Here is a 21,109-nt window from a genome sequence, read left to right as displayed (position 1 = left end):
CACATTAAATCCACCCCCAGAAATCGGCCATGATAACACTGAATGGCAGAGCAGACCCAATGAGGCTGAATGGTCTCCTTCTGGTCCTAACATCTTATCGTCTTATGGATGTGACATTTGAGGGTCAGGGTCAATCTGACACAGCTAATCACCAGCTTGTCGTGAGCGAGCTGTAGGCGGGGAAGCTAAAGTTTTGTAGCCATTGTAGCCAGATCTGCAGTGTCGTGCCTCGGGACTCCCAGTGAGCAGGGAGGATGTGGGTGCGGTACTTACTCAATAAGCAATGGTCATCGTTCCCAACTTGAGGGCTCTCGCAGCCAGCAAGCCCACTTCCCCTCAAAGGGAGCACCCCCCCCCCCCCAACTCAATTACAGACGAGTGTCCTTTTGGCCCTTAGACAAACTGCAACAAGCTTATTTCAGTGCAACTCTGGCCTCAGCATTGAGGCAGCATCGAGACAGCAGAAACTGCAGAGAGCCTGGAGTTTGGCAATGCTCTCACGTTTCCTGACATTACAACACTGTGACTGAACGCCGTAAACCACTTGATCAGCCTGTCAAGTGTTTTCGGATATCCCATAATCATGAAGGGCCCTACACAAACACTCATAGGTTTTGAAAAATGTTTTGAAAAGAGTAAGACAGAGACGACACAGAGAAATGCAGATTTCAGTGCAGCCCAATCCATTGCTGTTAGAGTACAACATGCAATGGAATAACAGTCAGATAGCACGTGGAATTCATCTCATTTATAGTGCTGGTGATGTCAAAAAGCCTTATGATCTTATTTTAAATAAAGTCAGCGTAACTTCAACAAACCTGAAAAATGATACAGACACAGCCCAGCGCAAAGGACAACAAACATCTTTACAACTGAAGTTCTCCTGTTCTGCAACGAGGGCTACTACACACAGTGGTTATGACATTGTGTCAGTGATCCAGAAGCCTGGCGTAATGATAGTAGCATGAATTCAAATTTCATCACGACAGCTGCAGAGTTAAAATAACTCTGGAAAAATAAGCTATCAACTATTACCGGATTGTCATTAGAAACCTATTTGGCTCGCTCATGTCCTTTAGGGTGGGAAACCCATCATACTAATGAAAAATCATCGCAAGTTGAAACGTCAGTTTGCTCTCTCTCCATGGATGCTGTCTAATCTGCTGTGATCTGCAGCATTTGTTGTTTTCTGTCATCCTTATCTGTTCGTGCTTACATCGGAATCTAGACCCACAGCAATGTGGCTAACTCTGAAATGGCCGAGCAAATCATTTGGCTATCGAGAGAGCTACAAAAAGCAAAGCTACAACAACAGGACAGACAGTGTGCCATCCAAGTGCACAACCTGAGTCCTCCTTGTTAAATTTGTGAAAATCAGGATAGCAATCCCACAGACTAACCAAGTTAAAGTCTGATGTGATCATACCTAAAGATACCTACTTCCCAGCTAATATGCAAGACTCCTGTTGTAACCTTGCCTGGTTATGTCCTGCCCCATAGGCCATTTTCACCAGGCATTTGACACAGAGTAAGAAATACGAGGACAGATTCCAAAAAGCCAACCAAAGAGGTAGATCATAAGGGGCATTTGAAAAAGGGATATGGTGTTGGAGGGGGTTTAGGAAAGGAATTCCAGGGTTCAGGCCAAGCAGTTAAAAGCACAGCCACCAATTTTGAAGCAATTGCAGTTTGTGATGCTCTAAAAGCAAGAATTATGTGTAATAGTGATCTCGGAAGGTTATAGGGCTGGAGGAGTTTACAGACCTATGGAAAGGTTCAAAAACAAGGATGGGAACACTGGGTGCCAACGAAGGTCAACGAGGGCAGAGTCGGCGGAGCGGAACTTAACATGAGTTAGGATACAAGCAGCAGAATTGACGACCATCTTAAATTTACAGTGAGTAGACAGGGAGGCTGGCCAAGATGGCACTGGAGAAGTCAGGTGTAGAGCAAATGAAGGTGTGAATGAGGATTTCAGCAGTGGATGAGATGAGGTAGGGTCAGTCATATAATGTTAGAGGTGGAACTATAAGGATGCATTATTGAACCACATGTCAGGGTCAGATAAGACAGCAAGGTCATAAATAGCCCGATTCAGTCCTCAGCAACAGCCATGGCGGCGGTGGGGGGGGGGGGGGGGGTGGTGGTGGGGAAGAGAGTCATTAGCTAGGGAGCAGAGATCATTCAGGAAGTAAAGACAACAGCTTTAGTCTTGTTAATATTTATTTGGAGGATGTGGGACAAATAGTCCAACAATGCAGAGACTATGGAGGGGTCAAGATGAGTGGAGGTAGAGCTGGGCATCATCAACAGACATGTGGCAGCTGACACATTGGGACATTTTGAAAACATTCAAAAACAATGTGCTTCACAGGAGCTCAGGGCAGCCTGTAGACAAGAAATGGTTAAGATAAATCCTTGGGTGATACCAGAGGTAAAGGCGTTGACAGTGAGGAGAAGTCTTGGAGGCACAGTATACAAGAGTGGTCTTGGTGTTCTCGATATTGATCCCACACTCCTTGAAGTCTCACAGCATCAGGTCAAAGATGGACAAGGAAGCCTCTGGCTAATTACTGTCCAGTCAGCAATAAATCAGGATTCCTCCACATAAAGGAGGAGTGTGGCAAGGACACAGAATGTGCTTTAGTTAAGGGACTTCAGTTTTCTTTTCTATTAATTTGTGGGGACTGTGTGCATCATAAGCTGGGCCAGTATTCATTCCACTTGAGAAGGTGATGATGAGCTGCCTTCTTAAACTGCTGTCCTTGAGGTATAGTGTACCAACAATGCTGCTTTAAGGGAGGGAGTTCCAGGGTTTTGACCCACTGACACTGAAGGAATGGCAGTATATTTCCTGTAATTTGCAGGTGTGGTGTTTCCATGTATGCCATGCCCATCCTTCTTGATGGTAGAGGTTGTAGGTTTGGCAGATTCTGTGGAAGGAGCCTTGGAGTTCACCAAGTGTGGCTCAGCAGTACCACCACTGACTGAGCTGACCAAGTCCTGAAGCTCACTGCTGTCAAGCTGCACCTGTACACGTGGTGAGAGAACTAACAAGGGGAAAATAAACTGATTTCTCTCACCCTGGTGGATGTATCTGTCCATGAAGGGATTGACCACCAAACAGAATAACACCCATCATGTTGTACGGGATGACTACATTGCTGAAGGAAATAAGATTGACAGCAGATTGAGCATCTCAAAACACAGCAGCAATGAGGCCCAGTGGGCCATCAATCACAATCTGTAACCTCACTCCCAATATATCCTTTACTTCAACCTGGTCAAGTTATAAAAAAGCAAGACACACATTTAATACTGGAGTAGTATGTTGTAGATAGAGCTCAGTCACCGTCTAATTAATAGTTCAGGTCAAAGCTCTGCATGTGCACTTTGAACGGGGATGGAAATGTAACCAACAGGAGGAGGAGGCTCCTTGAGCAACCTATCGTTAATGATGGCAGACACCAATCTGTAAGTTCCACATTCTCGGTGTTAACTACCACATTCAGGCAGAAGCATTCAGTGTCTGTTCCATCTTGGCCTATTCCTGAGGCCACACCATCACAGACGTCCGTCATCAGCCACTTTAGTTAGTTCCACGTGACATCAAGACATTGCCGAAGGACACAGAAAACTGCAAAAGCCATGGGGTAAAAACATTCCATTTGCCTGGATAAACGCAGTGCCAATAACGCTAAAGAAGCTCAAAGCCATTCCACAAAAAGGCAGCCTATCCACAACCATAAACATCCACTTCCTACCCCACCAATGCACATTGGCTGCTGTATAAGATATACTGCAGCAACACACCAGACTCCTTAGACAGCACCTTCCAAACACACAATTACCTCCAGTTGTAGGTTCCCCTCCAAACCACGTTATTGTAACGTGGAACAATATCAGCACTCCTTCAGTGTCACAGGATTCTGGAATTGCTTCCCCAAGGGCTCTAGGGGTACACTGCATGGATTGAAGTTGTTCAAGAGGCAGCTCACCACCACCTTCTGCAGGACTATTAGGGATAGGTCTTCACCAATGATGCCCACATCCTGAGAATGAATAAAGGAAAGAAAGAGCATTCATGACTGGTAATACCGTCAGCTCGCGAGTTTGGGGTTGAATGACAACAACTCGCACCTCTGGCAAGGTGTTTTTATTAAAAAAAGAAATCTGAATGGAGGACCTACTGGAAATATGCAGATCAGTGAAAATTGATGGGGATGAGGGAAGAAACAATTGGAAGGTTTAGTTAAACACAGGCAGTTCTAATGAAGGATCTAAAACACCAAACTGTTCTCTTAAAGGACTGGCGGATCCTGCTTTGTATTTATAGGGTGTTTATCCTTATTTACTTCAATCTCGTTCCTTAAATTAACTTGTGCAGAGAGGCTGCGTGAATACAGAATGTTTGGTACCAGTCTGCACACGAACACTGACAATCCTGGGAAAACATGCATAAGTGTGCAGCCAGAGAGCAAAGGATAGCACAGGCTGGGAACACAGTCCAACATCTCCTTGTCCATGGGCAGTGTGCAGACAAGTACAAGTCATTCACCAATCTCGAGCACTGGAATTCCAACGAGTATTCTGATTCAGTCCTTAACCTCATCGTACTGTGCAGGACAGTCATTGAAAAGAGTATGGACTCCTCTTCTTAAGCGTATGAAACAGGAGAGAAAACCCACAAGGGCTTCACCTCAAGAGTAGTCCAAGCTTCCAAAGTGCAAAAACGATCGATTATACACCAGCACGTTCAAACTGTCGAGTGCAGGAGAAACTGGTTGATGGCAGTGATTTACAGCACAGACTTTCCTCCACACAAATAATGCATGCTCCACTAGAAATGGAAAGGTCAGGCACAGCACCCGGGTTGTACACAAATCCTTCTACCTATCGGAGAGTCTGCCTTGACATGCCGCAGCCCGGATCTCCACTCTGTCACTGATCAGTCAGAATCACTGTCTATACTTACACACAAGACAAACCATAAGGTGGCTTACAGGAAGAGAATCTCAACTGTTGCATGAGAAAGGAGTTGTCATTAAACCACCTCTTGTAAATATGCAGCAGCTAGCATTGTGAGTATATCCATCACACCAATTCTGTCTCATCTCCTCCAGTGCATCACAGCCCATGGCTGCAGCATTGGGCTGACAACACCCTTGTTTCAATGACCCTCTTGGATTCAAGAAAGGTTGCAAAAGCTGACTGAACCAGTTCAGTGAGATGGGACATAAGGCAGAGTGGGTGGTGAGATTTCAGATCTGGAGACTGGTGAAGTTGGAAATGCAAGTGACTGGCAAGTTGCAGTTCTTTCCACACGGGGCGAACTGTTCAGCTGGATGAAAGTTGCAGGGGAAAACCCATGAACAGATACAAACACAATCCCCCCCCACGCCCCCCACCCACAAAAGTCTTTCGGCCACCAAACCGAGGCGAGCATAGATTTCTAGCCTCATACATTAGAAACACACATTACATTTTGATGTGCAGATACTCAGATACAACACAAGGCCTTACATATAAAAGAAAACCATTTTTCCCCCGTGATCTTTACAGTGATTCTTTTAAGTTAGTTTAATTTGCTAAAAAGAAAAAATTGTTTACATCGTTCAAGCTACTTTCCTGTGGAAAATTATTTTGTTTTTAATGTTTTAATTCCAAAGTCCAACCTGATCCGATTTGTGTGAACTCCTTTTCTGTGTGCGTGTGTTGGAGAGTGACACTTGCCTAGAGCCTGCAGTCCTCATGGATCACTGACAAACCGATAGACAGACTCTGGAGGGAGACAGGTGTTGAGGGTGAAACAAAGACTCCGGGAGAGACAGAGAGAGAGACCTTTACTCTGAATCGTCATCGCTGATGTCGTAGCCAGCTGCATCCGACTCCGGTTTCGGCGAGCAGGGCGGAGAGGTCTTGGAGAACGGCCATCGAAAAGTGGGCGATGGGGAACGGTCCCGGGCCGGACTGTTGCTCGGACTCTGCTTCGGGGTTATCGCCTGCAGCATTCGGCCTTTGCCCTCTTTCAGCATATGTTTCTGTTTTACAAGGGTGGGTTGGGAGGGGAGCAGTGAATGAAATAGAAAACTTTAAGACATTTTTAAACCGACATGGATTCATAACCGTTCTCTCCAACAACAACTTACGTTTCTTAACGATGCTAGATAAATGTATGAAAGAGCAGGAGGCCCCACAGAGTCCATTCTATCATTCAGTTAGATCATGACTCATCTTCTATCTCAACACATGTTCCTATACTATCCCTCGATTCTTTCATTCCAAAGTCTATTCATTAAATGTAAGCAACATCTGAGCGTGCACAGCTCTCGGGGGTAGATTATTCTAAATTCCCATCTAATTTAGCAAAAACATTCCAAACATTCCACTGTGATTACCACATCAAACAGGATGCTGACTCACAGAAGGAGATATTGGGAAATGCAGCCAATGCATCGTCAAAATGATTGATTTGAAGGGTTCAAGCAGGCTGCTGATGGTGGGGCAATTCAAATGGGGCATGAAGGGTCAGAAAAGATACAAGAGATAGAGAATGGCTGAAGCCTCAAAGATATTTGAATGTGACAACAAGAATGAAGACAATACCAGACTGGGTGCCAATGAAAGTCAGTGAGCACAGAGGAAACACAGTCCTTGAAACGAGCTTTTAAACCTTCTAGAAGGGGTGACGGGTGCATGGTTAATTTTTACCCTACTCCACACCTTCTCACTGGGCAAAGTGGGGATTTCATGCTGGGCTGGGATTTGAGACTTGTATGCAGTCCTCACAGAATGGTTACAACATAGACCATTCAACCCATCATGTCTGCGCTTGATCCCTGAAGAAGCAATTCACCTCATGCCTTTGCATACCAACTCCCCATAGCTTTGCAGATTCTTCATTCTCAGGTAATAATTCAATTTCCTCCAAAACTGAGGAATGCTCAAAGCTTGTCCATCATCTATCAGACACGGGTCAGGAATGTGATGGAATACACTTCACAAGCCCGGATAGGTTTAGCTCCAGCAATATTCAAGAAACCTGACCCCATCCAAGATCAAGCAGCTTGCTTAATTGACACACCATTCCCCACATTCATCATTCACTCTTCTCACCACCGTCACACGGTTTAATAAATGCGTATTATTTACAGGATACACTGTAGTAACTCACCAAGCCTCCTTCGACAACTTACAAATGCATGACCTCTACCTTGACAAAAAAGGGCAAGGAGGTGATGGCCTAATATTACCACCAGATGATTTATCTAGAAATTCAGCTAATGTTCTGAGGACCCGGGTCTGAATCCCACCCTGTGGCTGATGGTGGAATGTGAATTCGATTTTTTAATAATTTGGAATTAAGACTCTACTGATGATCATGAGACAATTGTCGACAAAACCCTACCAGCTCACTAATGTCCTACAGGGAAGGAAATCTGCCATCCTCACCTGGTCTGATCTCCTGTGATTCCAGACTCACATCAATGTGAGTGGCTCTTAACTGTACTCTGAAATTCCCTAGCAAGCCAGATAATTCAAGGGCAGCTTCGGTAGACAATAAATGCTGACCAGTCAGTGACACCCACATCCCACGAATGAATAAATAAAACAAAACACCTGTAAGAACAAGGGCAGCAGATACTTGGGAACATCACGACCTGCAATTTCCCCTCCAAACCACTTACCATCCTGACTTGGAAACATATCACAGTTCCTTCAGTGTCACTGTGTAAAAATACTGCAGACTGCTGTGATTCAAGAAAGCAGCTACCACTTTCTCAATAGCAATTACAAATGGGGAATTAATTCTAGCCCAGTCAGCAACATCTATACCCCATGTATAATGAATAAAAAAACCTGGCAGTGCATTACAGATCTTAACCATGCACTATATAAAGGGATTCTTCATCTATTCACTGCTTCCTTTGCAACATTGCCCTTTGCTTTCTGATTATTTCACCAATGGTTCCTCCCAATCCATACCGTCTGAACCCCTCACCTGATCACACTGAACAAAAGCTCTCAATTATCTCTTCCCCATAGAGGAAGGTCACCTCATCAATATAGTTTCTAACTCCCTTTATTTATTTCTCTCATTAAAAGACACCACTATCGTATCCTCCCCCTCTCGTTCTTTAAACATGTTGCACCGACTCCAACTACATACCCATGCAGAAGCATTCCTCTTGGGCTTGTATTATTTTGGACCCAGCTACATTCACTGGTTTCATGGCTAATGCCTCTCCAGTTCCTTGATGCTGGATCAGACAATGCTGTGTCTGTTAGCTGTTTGTAGCTTTCTAATAGATTCACAAGCTTTCTTGTTACTTTCATTCCACATCAAAGTCCCTCCTAGTTGCCTCAAAGCCAGACTTCATTTTCTATCTCTGGCTGTACAGCCATGTAGATGGCAGCTTGGTCCTAGATTCCAGAGACCCAAGTACAAAATGAAGGCTCACACTCCAATGCTGTACTCAGTGGGGGTGCTGCTGTATCAGAGATGCAGTCTGTCAGAATTAAATCAAGACATTTTCTGCCCTGAGATAGAAGCCAAAGATGTTGCGGGTATTGTTTAGAAGAGGAGCCGGGGAGTTCGCCTTAATGTCTCAAGTCATTCAACATTTACCATAAGACAGAGCAGGTTATGCCACATGGATGCTTGTGGGATTTTACTATGGCTATCATGTTTCTCCACATTATAACAGTGAATGCACTTCAAAAGCGCTTCACTGGCAGTATATCTCACTGGTACATCCTGAAATGATGAAAGGTTTTAAACTCAATGCAAATCTTCTCCCAGAGTCAAACAGTCACCCAGCATGGAAACAGACCCTTCAGTCCAACCAGTCCACGTCAATCATAATCCCAAGCTAAACTAGCCCAATCTGCCTACAGCCTTCTTCCCTTGAGCTTATTGAACTGATAAACTTTGCACCCTTCTATTAGAGCTGTGCCTTCATTGGCCAGCATCTCATTCTCACCAGTTTGGATGGAATTTTGTATAGGGAAGGAGGTGGTGGGAAGGTCGCAATATCAATTGGACTAATAATCCACGGTAATGCTCTGGGGGACAAAGGTTTAAATTGCACCATGGCAGATGGTGGAAATTAAATTCCAGCAATTTTTTTCAAATCTGAACTCAAAAGTGTAAGTCATGTGACTGTGAAAATGGTCAATTGTAAAGATCCTTCTGATTAAATAATGTTCTTTAGGTAGGAGTACCTGCCATCCGTACCTGGTCTGACCTACGTGGTCCTCTAGACCCACAGCAATGTGGTTGACTCTGAATTGCAGCTCTAGTGAGGCATTCCCATGACACTTACAGAGATGGGAAACAAATGTTGAACTTCCTACTGGCACCTTCATTCCATGGAAGAATGAAGAAAAGGCAGCCTGTCTTCCAGCCTCAACTTGAAATCAGTTACATAGAGAAAATAAGTGTTCCCTGATCATTAAAGGCCTTATTTCTCTTGGTGTTCTCTGTCTTATTAACACTAATATATTGACCATAATTCAAAGTAATCAGCTCTTTGGAGAGTCGAAAGGTGAACAATGCTATATAAATGTGAGTTTCTTTTTCATCATAACATGTAACCTTCCATTGAGTTAGAATTCTTTCCTGAACTATCCTGCTCTTTTCATCATGTTTTATTTTACCCAGTGGTGCCCTTATTAACAAAACAAACCCTTCGGTGTAGCTCTTTTAAGTTTCTTCCATCTATTGAAGTCCAACTTACTCAACAACTCCAGATTTGATTTACCTCCTTCCAGGGTAAGGTTCTATTTATTTGAAGAAAGTAGGAAAGTGATGCCCTTTTAAATCTTTTTAATCTTTTAAATACAAAACAAAGAAATTGCAAAGGATTGTGTTTACCTTGCTCCCAGAGAGAGTCGAACTTCAGCTTTGCTGTTTGGAAGGATTTAATGTGCCTCACCGCTAATGGATAAAGTTTATGAAATCATTTAGAGACAGACAGTCTGGGGCCAGAAATTGGGATTCTGATGATAACCAAATAAACTCTTCTCCTCTCAATCATTCTTACATTTATTGTTACTGAACTGTGCCGCTAATTGGGAAAATCCTTACCAAGGCTCCCTCCGGCCCAAACATCTCCAGGAAGTTTCCGATGAATTCTCTTGACTTCTCCTCCCATTTCTGAATCAGATCAATGCTTTTCTCTTCAACCTTCTGAACAAACTCCTTCGACTTCTCCTCCACATCTTTAACTTTCTGCTTCACTTTGTCAACTCTTTCTTGCAAGTTGTATTTCTTTTCCTGGAAAGCAGAGAACATGAAAGGAAGAGTCAGAAAGCAACAGCACAACAGAAAGTGAGCAGGAGCATGAGAGCACAAGAGTTAAGCATGAAAGGAAATGTGGAGCAGGTGAAGTGAGACAGACAGAGAGAGACAGAGACAGAGACACAGAGACAGACAGAGAGACAGACAGAGAGACAGACTGACAGAGAGAGAGGGAGGGAGAGGGAGAGAGAGTGCGCGTGCGCGAGAGAGAGACAGACACAGACAGAGAGGGAGAGACACACAGACAGAGAGAGAGAGAGAGCGTGCGACAGACAGACAGTCAGAGAGGGAGAGACACACAGACAGAGAGAGAGACACAGAGAGAGAGAGAGAGAAAGAGAGAAAACACGAGTGCATGACAGTACACAGCAAGGAAGAGAGTACACTAGATTGCAGAAGATCAGCCTTTTAGTAATGCATTCCAATCATAACTCAGTGCATACTAATAAAAGTTCTTAGTTCCCCAGTATTTTCTTTGCCAATTATCTTAAGTCCCCTTCCCGCCAGGGGAAGATTCTCCTTACATACTCCATTAAATTCTTGTCTTTGCCCTCATTGTGAGTGAGGCTCCTCCTGGTAACTGTTTCACTGGAGCAGTGTTGTGAAGAAGCTGATGGTGGAGTAGCAGGGCTGCGTGCAGGCTCTTGCCCGGGGCTCAGCTGCTCCCATGCACTGTTTCTTTTCTTTGTACTTCATTTTTCCTCTTTTGCTTATTTTTTATTTGGAGCCTTTTGTGGTGGATTAGCAGGCGAAATCAGTGTGGCAGCTACAGAGGGCCATGTTTTGGAGTGGAGGCAGTCAGAGGTGGTGGTACCAGCGGCAGGGACACCCCCCCCCCCATCCCTCTCACGGTGTTTGGGCCTGGCGGTGGCAGGGACGCCCTCCCGGTGTTTGGGCCTGGCGGTGGCAGGGACGCCCTCCCGGTGTTTGGGCCTGGCGGTGGCAGGGACGCCCTCCCGGTGTTTTGGGCCTGGCGGTGGCAGGGACGCCCACCCGGTGTTTGGGCCTGGCGGTGGCAGGGACACCCTCCCGGTGTTTGGGCCTGGCGATGGCAAGGGTGCCCTCCTGGTGATTTAGGGCTGTCAGTGGCAGCGGCAGCAAGGCTCCTCCCGTGATCAGAGGAAGCAATGAACATTTCAAAATGGCGGCACCTGCAAGGCAACATCACGGAAGAGGGTCGCCACAGCGGGATGTATGGCAAGACAATGGCGGCACCTGGCCCAGTAGTGGAGCCAGGGACTCCTGGGTTGCAATCAGTCTGGAACGAGGTCTTCTAGTGTTGGCAAGGCCCTGGCTGCAATGGTAGCAGTGTGGTGTGCCTGGAACTGGAATTCCTGACGTTATTGAGCCAACAATTGAGCTGGGGATTCCTGGTGGTGGTGTCAATGGAGCACAAGACCTGGCATCGGTATCGATGGCAGCATTGGCACAGCATGCCCAGCCATGAAGAGGTGGTGCCTAAATAGTGGCAACTGCTCCATTGGTGGATCCAGTGCAGGCAGTGGTGAGGCTACTTGGGCGAGGGGGGTGGGGCGGGTGCAGGGCAGGTGTCCTTCACAGACTCAGGTGGTTCTTTACAGCCAAAGCTTGATGATTAAAAAGCTTACTGCCAATGCCAGAAGTGAGCATGGAACATGGGAATGAATCTCTGAGCCTGAATTCCCTTCTCCGGGAATGACTACTCACATTTATAAAGCTGACATTGAGCTCCTTGGCAGTGTAACCACGCTGGAGATTTCTGCGCACGTATACGTCATAATCCCGCACAATTCTGGTAATGATATCTGATGTGGAGATTCCTTCTGTTCTTTGAGTTGGGGCAAACATACCTGTAGGTCACACAGAGTAGAATGTTTAGGAGATCATTCAACCTTGAAATATTCCCTGGTACCAGTTGAAAAACACTGTTCAACACTTCAAACAACCCCTATAGTCCTTTATGGCTAAGTGCATTTATTAGATGGAGAACACAAAGCAGCCTATTTTTACACAGCAAGCTCCCACAAACATCATTGTGACATCACATAATCTGTTTTGCTGCATTGGACAGAGATAATTCCCCTGCTCTTTAAATGGCATACTTCACATTGACCTGACAGGGCAGACTGGGCCTTGGTTTAACATTTTATCAAAAAATCTGACAGCACAAATGCTGAAAAATCAGTCTGGTTTATGAACTCCATTCTCTGAAATGCATCACGAAGCCATGGCCTTCTGATTCAGAGGTAAGACGAGCCACAGCTGACAACAGTCAAATAATTCAACTGCTTGAGTATCTGTACAATTGCGAGGCTCGAACATTGCTGAAAACTGGGCCATGTCATCAAAGTCTTACACTCATCAAGGCGAACTCCGAACAAATAATCACAGCAACTTATAGTGCAGAAGAAGAGAGGTGCTGGCTAGCTCGCAAACCAAATCTGACTGGCTGAGACATACATAGACCTGCAGGAATAGACCTCTGTAAACAAAAGCAACATTTTCAATCCTGTGCCTTCTTTAGTAAAGCTTCGAGATTGCCATGGGGCAGTGCCAGCTGTCCAATGTCTTATCCAACAGTCAACATGCCAACCAATCAATACCCATTGCCCCTTCCTACAAACTGCTGCTGTTTGAAATTTAGCATTTCTGTGTTTGTCCCGACGTACAAAAGATGAACAACTTTGACAACTTCAACAAGATTCAAGTTCCTAACCATCAAGTAACAGGCCCTCTCTTTTTGATTGCTCTTGCATGAGTCGTGTACACAATGGTTAACTCAGCAAGGATGAGGTAGTTGGAAATGGCAATCCTGCTTACCCAGTGCAGTGTTACCAGTGGAGGCAAGAAAACGTGAACCAAATTCCAGAAAGAGTCAGACAACAAAGATTCAGATTTAGCAATTAAAATGCATCCAGTGAACACTGTGGTTTGATGGCCTGGTCAGACAGAAGGCATTTTGCTGTCTATGGTGTTATGTTACTGTAGGATAATGCACAATAAGAAAAATAATCAACAGTACAGAGGGCAGTATAGATTTTTAAAAATTCATTCATGGAATGTGGGCGTTGCTGACCAGTCCTAATTGTCCAGAAGATAGTTAAGTGGCAGCCACATTGCTGTGGGTCTGGACTCGCACATAGTTCAGACCAGGAAGGATCGCAGATTGCCTTCCCTAAGAAGAACATTAAAGAATCAGATGGGTTTTTCTGACAACTGATAATGGCTATTAGACTCTTAATTCCAGATTTTTATTGAAATCCACCATCTGCCATAGTGGAGACATGAACTCAGGTCCCCATAACATTACCTAGATCTCTGGATTAATAATACAGCAATAATACCACTCGGCCACCACCTTCTCATTTGGCCAGTGACTGCACTGACTCTCTGAGTGAGTACTGATTTTATGCCATTAAAATGTATTTCAAGCAACGTTTTAAGGCTATGTTTTTGCTCTGCATTCCCCAGCCAGAGGAAATAATTTCTCCCTGACCATCCAAACAAATCACCATAGTGGACAACTTGAACTAAGAAAGCACGACAGCAGTACAGTAAGATTTGGTACTGAGAAATATTTACCCTGTATCTTTCTATGCTGACCTTGGAATGCTTGAAACAAATTCCAGCATTACAATTAAAGGTCTATCATGCTTATCTTACATGTATAAAGATCACAGTAAACCAGCAGAAGCCATAACCTTAGTTCTAAAGGTCAAGGCGCAGAATTTATTAGGTTAGAGATAAGAAACAGCAAAGGTAAGATGTTATTGGTGGGAGTAGTCATAGGTATCCAAACAGTAAATCAACTCGGGAACAGAAAATAAAAACAGTGGCTTATGAGAAAGGTCCAGAAATATTCAAAGTTTGGGAGAAGATTTGTAGCTTGGGTGCTCGTTGTTGTGCTTCTGTTCGCCGAGCTGGGAATTTGTCTTGCAAACGTTTCGTCCCCTGTCTAGGTGACATCCTCAGTGCTTGGAAGCCTCCTGTGAAGCGCTTCTGTGCTATTTCCTCCGGCATTTATAGTGGCCTGTCTCTGCCGCTTCCGGTTGTCAGTTCCAGCTGTAGTGGCCGGTATATTGGGTCCAGGTCGATGTGTTTGTTGATGGCACTCATCCACAGACTCTATCAGCAAACACATCGACCTGGACCCAATATACCAGCCACTGCAGTGGACAGCTGGAACTGACAACCGGAAGCGGCAGAGACAAGCCACTATAAATGCCGGAGGAAACATCACAGAAGCGCTTCACAGGAGGCTCCCAAGCACTGAGGATGTCACCTAGACAGGGGATGAAACGTTTGCAAGACAAATTCCCAGCTCGGCGAACAGGTCCAGAAATATCTTTGGGAATTTTCTTTTCCAATCTACAAATAGTTTGGTTGAATCAGATTGGCAAAATTAGGCTGGAAGTTGAACTCATAGGTCAGAAAATTGAACACTGTCAAAACAAAATCAAAAGACTGACTAATAAAGGAGAATTAAAATACAAGAGAAAGCTACTAAGAAACACGAAAACAGATAGTAAGAATTTTCAGGACAATTATATAGAACAGTTCATTCTACAGCCAGGGAACAGGCTACTCTTGACCTAGTCATATGCAATGAAACAGGATTAATTTAAGACTTTTTAGCAATGGCATGTTTGGGTCATAGTGACCATAACAATTTCAGATTCAATTTGAGGATGAGAAAATTGAGTCCAGAGCATTTCAAATTTAAATTAAAGTAACTGAGAGTATAAAGATAAAGCTGACTGAAGTGAACTAGAAAATTAGGTTAAGGATAGGTCAGAAAAGATGCAGTTGCAGACATTTACAGATATTTCATACACAGCAAACATACCTTCCAGTGAGAAAGACTCAAGGAAAAAGATGAACCACCCATTACCATCTATGGAAGTTAAATACAGGAACAAATTAAAAGGAAAAGTGTACAATTCAATGAAAATTAGTGGCAGGTTAGAGAAATGGACAGCACATTAAAAAAAGTCAAAAAATGACGTAAAAAAAAACTGAGGATGTCACCTAGACAGGGGATGAAACGTTTGCAAGACAAATTCCCAGCTCGGCGAACAGGTCCAGAAATATCTGGATTTCTCTATGGGTTCAAGAGAAAGCTAGCGAGTAACAAAAATATATATTAAGGAGTTTCTAGCTTGTTGAAAAGGCAAAAACAAATTCAAGAGAGCATTCATCCTGCAGAATGTGTCTGGAAATTAATAATGGGAAATATGAAAAGAGTAGGTGCATTGAACAGATATAATAACACAACAAAATCATTTCCTCACTGTAACATTAATGTACAGGATAATACCTTGAATCAAATGTTGATCTGTGAAGAACAAGGGTTGACTTTTACATATCTAAAAATTCCAGATTTTTGGCCAAAAATAGAGGGTCAACTTTTAAATAACAGATCAACATTTGATTCAAGGTATTATCCTGTACATTAATGTTACAGTGGGGAAATGTTTTTTTGTGTTATTATGTGTTTTGATGTACAATTCATACCAATTTGCTGCGAAAGTTTAGGATTCAGGTGGCAAACTCCCTTTGGGTACAGCTCAGCTGAGCTCAGTTCCCCTGCAGCACTCATGGAATATAATCATACTACGGTAATTCGGTCTGTTTTTTTTTCCTTTATTTGTTTAAAGATTAAATGAACTTTTGCTAATAATTCTGTATTGTGGACTGTAGCGTCAATTTCAGCCCCTCAATAGCAGTATCCTTGTAATAGTCAACCCCATAAAAAAGTCTACAAAATTTGACTTTTACATGAGTATATATGGTATATCAATGATTTGGATGAAGGAACCAAATGTACAGTTGCTAAACGTGCTGATGTGACAAAGATAAATTGGAAAATAATTTTTGACAAGAATACAAGGAGATTGCAAAGGAATATAGATAGGTTGAGTGAGTTAGCAAAAGTTTGGCAGATTCATTATAATGTAGGACTTATCCATTTTGGCAGCTGTGAATGAAAAGCAGCATATTATTTAAATGGAGAGAGATTTCAGAACTCTGTGGGACATAGGAATCCAGGTTTCCTGGTACATGAATCTCAACAAGTGCATATGTCAGTGCAGCAAGTAATTAGGAAGACAGCTGCAATGTTACTGTTCATGCAAGGAGAATGGAATGCAGTACATGAGGAACATATTCACTTCAGAAGAATGAGGAGGGATCTGAAAAGAAACCTATAAAATTTTAAGAGGATGAGACACCATGTTCCCAATGACCGGGGATTGCAGAACCAGGGGTCAGAGTCTAAGGAAACGAGGTAGGCCAAATAGGGCTGAGACAAGAGAAATATCTTCACCTAGAAAGTGGTGAGCCTGTGAAATTTTCTGCCATGAGTCCTTAAGGCCAAAACATTGAATGTTTTCAAGAAGGAGTCAGATATAGTTCTTGGGGCTAACGGAATCAAAGGGTATGAAAGAAAGCAGGAAGACTGATGGGAGTTGGATGATCCACCATGATTGCACTGAATGTCGAAGCAAACTCAAAGGGCTGAATGGCCTACTCTGGCTCTAATGTTTTATGTTTCTGAAATTATGGAAGTTTGGCTCTTGCTGCACAAGGCAACGACATCACCTTGGGAATAGCATACAGTCTCCTTATTTCAGAAAGAATACAATTGCATTAGTAGTGCAGAGAAGGTTCACTTAAGCCATCCCTGGGATGGGTGAGTTGTCTGATGAAAGGGTGGACGGGCTAGGCATTATCAGTTGGAGATTAGATGAAATGAAAAGCAATCTAATTAAACATTAATAACTTGGAGAAAATTGACAGGGTAGATACTGAAACGTTTTCTCTTGTGGGCAAGATTAGAACTAGGGAATGCATCTTAAGAACAAGGGAACCCCATTTAATACAGAGTGAAGCCATTTTTTTCTCTACAACAGTTGCCACTTTATGAAATTGGCTTGCTCAGAGAACAGTTTAGAAAGGTTCTTCGAATAATTTCAAATGTAGATTACACAGATTTTTGTCTGACAAGGGAGTGAAGAGATACAAGGGACAGACAAGAAAATAGAAGTCACAGTGAGAGCAGCCTGACATTATCAAATAGCAGAGCAGGTTCTAGGGGCCAAATGCTCTCCGAATACACCTCATACGTATGTTCATAAACCAGGAGAGTAGAGACTACACTCAAATCAGTCATTTCTTTATCAAATGGTGGAGTATGCTCAAGGGGTCAAATGGCCTATTACAAGTCCTAATGTCCTGAAGCTGGAGAGCCACCTATCTTCAAACCAACAGGAAAAGAGCAGTCATTTTATTGGAAGTTTTCTACAGACCCCCCCAATAGCAACAGAGACAGAGAGGAGCAGATTGGGAGGAAGATTTTGGCAAAGTGCAGAAGTAACAAGGTTGTTGTTATGGGTGACTTTAACTTCCCTAATATTGATTGGAGCCTCCTTATTCAAATAGTTTGGATGGAGCAATTTTTGTCTGCGTGTCCAGGAAGGATTCCTGACACAATATGTAGATTGGCCAACTAGAGGGGAAGCCATATTAGATATGGTGCTTGGCAACAAACCAGGCCAGGTCTCAGAATTCTCAGTGGGAGAGCATTTCAGTAATAGTGATCACAACTCTCTGACATTTACTATACTCATGGAGAGAAATAGAAACATACGGTAGAGGAAGTGAATTTTGAGAAGGTTTGTAGCTCAAGTTGAAGTTTTGATGTAGGTTTGCTCTCTAAGATATTTCCAGATATTTCGTTACCTGACTAGGTAACATCTTCAGTGGACCACATGCAAAGCAATGCTGAAAATTGCTGCTTTCTATTTATATGTTTGGGTTGGTGATGTCATTTCCTGTGGTGATGCTATTTCCTGTGGTGAAGTCACTTCCTGTTCCTTTTCTCAAAAGTAGGGGGGAGGGGAGGTAGATGGGGTCTAACTTGATGTGTTTATTGATAGAGATCCAGTTGGAATGCCATGCTTCTAGGAATTATCATGCATGTCTTTGTTTGGCTTGTCCTAGGAATGATGTATTGTCCCAGTCAAAGTGGTTTCCTTCCTCATCCGTATATGAGGATGTTCGTGAGAGAGGGTCAAAACTTTTTGTGGTTAGTTGGTGTTCATGTATCCTGGTGGCTAGTTTTCTGCCTGTTTGTCACAGTCCTTGCCCGGTATTTTGTAAATGACGTTAGTTTTGCTCATTGTCTGTATCAAGTTCAAGTTCATTAGCTGCTATTTTAGTGTGTTAGTGGGTTTGTGGGCTACCATGATGCCAAGGCATCTGAGTACTCTGGCAGTCATTTCAAGATGTCTTTAATGTAGGGGAGAGTGGCTAGGGTTTCTGGACGTGTTTTGTCTGCTTGTTTGGGTTTGTATTTAGAAAGAATGGGTACCCAATGAACACAGTCTCAGCAACAAAAGGTAGGGGAAGTATTTAATTAGGGGAGGGGGAATGACAATGCTGTTTGGCAGGAACTGGGATGCCTAAATTGGGAATTGATGTACTCAGGAAAATGCATGACAGAAATGTGGAGATTGTTTAGGGAGCACTTGCTGATATTGCTGGATAGATTTGTCCAACAGAGGCAAGGAAGGGATTTTAGAGCGAAGGAACCTTGGGTGACAAGGGATGTAGAACATCTAGTCAAGAGGAAGAAGGAAGTTTAATTAAGCTTGAGGAAGCAAGGATCATACAGGGCTCTAGAGGATTACAAGGTAGCCAGGAAGGAATTGAAGAATGGAATTAGGAGAGCTAGAAGGGGGCACGAGAAAGCTTTAGCGTGCAGGATTAAGGAAAACCCTAAGGTGTTCTACACTTTTGTGAAGAACAAGAGGATGGCCAGAGTGAAGGATAGGACTGATCAGGGATAGTGGGGAGGACCTTGTGCCTGGAGTCGGAGGAGGTAGGGGATGTCCTTAATGAGTACTTTGCTTCAGTATTCATGACTGAGAGGGACCTTGTCGTTTGTGAGGACAGTATGAAACAGGTTGATATGCTCAAATACTTTGATGTTAAGAAGAAGAATATGCTGAAAATGTTTTAAAAAGGATATATAAGTCCCTTGGACCAGACAGGATATATCCAAGGTGCGAGGGAAGAGATTGCTGAGCCTTTGCCGATGATCTTTGCGTCCTTGGCGTGGTTCCAGGTGATTGGAGGGTGGCAAATGTTATTCCCTTGTCAAGAAAGGGAATAGGGATAACCCTGGGAATTACAGACCAGTCAGTCTTACATCTGTGGTGGGCAAATTATTGAAGAGGATTGGACAAGATGCAGAACTGGGCTGATAAGTGGCAGATAGAGTTCAGTCTGGAAAAGTGTGAAGTGATTCATTCTGGAAGGTCACATTTAAATGCAGAATACAGGGTTAAAGGCAGGATTCTTGGCAGTGTGGAGGAACAGAGAGATCTTGGGGTCCATGTTCAGAAATCCCTCAAAGTTGCCACCCAAGTTGATAGGGTAAAGAAGGCATATGGTGTGCTGGCTTTCATTAGCAGGGGGATTGAGTTTAAGAGTTGTGAGGTTATTGTGCAGGTCTATAGAGCCCTGGTTAGACCACACTTGGAATACTGTGTTCAGTTCTTGTCATAGGAAGGACATGGAAGTTTACAGACGGTGCAGAGGAGATTTGCCAGGATGCTGCCTGGACTGGACGGCATGTGCTATGAAGAAAGATTCAGGGAGCAAAGGCTTTTCTCACTGAGTGAAGAAGGATGAGAGGCGTCTTGATAGAAGTGTACAAGATGATGAGAGGCATAGATAGAATGAATAGTCAGAGACATTTTCCCAAGGCAGAAATAGCTATCACAAGGGGGCATAATTTTAAGGTGATTGGAGGAAGGTTTAAGGGAGATGTCAGAAGTAGGTTCTTCTGAGTGGTGGGTGCGTGGAATGCACTGCCAGCCATAATAGTAGAGTCAGATACATTAGGGACACTTAAGTGGCTCTTGGGTAGCACATGAATGATAGTAAAATGAAGGGTATGTAGGTTAGTTTGATCTTAGAGGAGGATAAAAGGTCAGCACAACATTAAGGGCCGAAGGGCCTGGACTGTGCTGTACTGTACTGTTATATGTTCTATATACATACCTGCGTCTTTAATGTGTTTGTAAACATCATCACTTCCTGCGGAGGAATATGGGATGTCATCATGAGCCACAAAGTCTATCTGCAACAGAAAAAAACTTTAAAAGTCTGATATCAAAAAATACACTTCAGAACTTCTTGTAGCATCTAATAGTTCCCACTCATGTACATGAGCATTTGCTGACCTTAGGGCCTTATTTTCTATTTTTTTTTTGTCACATACTGTGTCAGCTTCTTTCATTACAACTTCCTACTTTAATATTCATCACTGCAACTATCTACATCGACCTGTCACATTGTAATTACACGAGAGTGCCACACTGCTAGTTTTGGCACGGACTCTGACAATGCAATACCTTATGTTGGGTTCATTTCATTGAGCATGTGAACTGGCTGCTATTCCAGTGTGACAACTTGAGGAGTTGCCTTTATAAATCTCAGAGTAAAGTGGTTGAGAGTTTAATCCACGCAAAACTTGAGCACAAAAATCTAAGTCAAGACTACTGACAGTATGCTATCAGAAAAGCTATATTTCAGATCAGTGTTAAACCAAGGCTCTGACTGTCCTCTGTGAAACATGAATGTGAAAATGCTATTGCACTAGTCTGAAAACTGAAGTCTTCATCAAAAAGGGAAACTCTCCGCTGGTTGGAGTCATACCTAACACAATTAATGGTGCTGATGGTCACTGGAAGTCAATCGTTTCAATTCAAGAACATCCCTGCAAGAGATCTCCAAGGTACTGTCCTGGGCCTAACCATC

The 21,109-nt window shown here is 43.4% G+C and overlaps 1 protein-coding gene across 2 annotated transcripts in view; it reads right to left on the bottom strand.

The window, feature by feature from the left end:
- pcyt1aa (phosphate cytidylyltransferase 1A, choline a) overlaps positions 1–21,109 on the bottom strand; it is a 57,970-nt gene continuing 36,861 nt past the window's right edge. For both annotated transcript variants that reach the window (XM_072572140.1, XM_072572141.1), the window contains exons 6-9: positions 20,351–20,429; positions 11,990–12,132; positions 10,091–10,279; positions 1–6,041 (exon numbers count right to left, since the gene is read on the bottom strand). In XM_072572140.1, coding sequence (XP_072428241.1) covers positions 5,844–6,041; positions 10,091–10,279; positions 11,990–12,132; positions 20,351–20,429 — 609 coding nt within the window. In that variant the 3' untranslated portion in view covers positions 1–5,843. The remainder of the gene's footprint in view (positions 6,042–10,090; positions 10,280–11,989; positions 12,133–20,350; positions 20,430–21,109) is intronic.

The sequence above is a fragment of the Chiloscyllium punctatum genome, chromosome 6 (assembly GCF_047496795.1).
Source record: "Chiloscyllium punctatum isolate Juve2018m chromosome 6, sChiPun1.3, whole genome shotgun sequence".
In the NCBI taxonomy this organism is placed as follows: Eukaryota; Metazoa; Chordata; class Chondrichthyes; order Orectolobiformes; family Hemiscylliidae; genus Chiloscyllium; species Chiloscyllium punctatum.
Note: the sequence above shows the minus strand (reverse complement) of the source record. Positions and strands in the feature narration are given on the sequence as shown.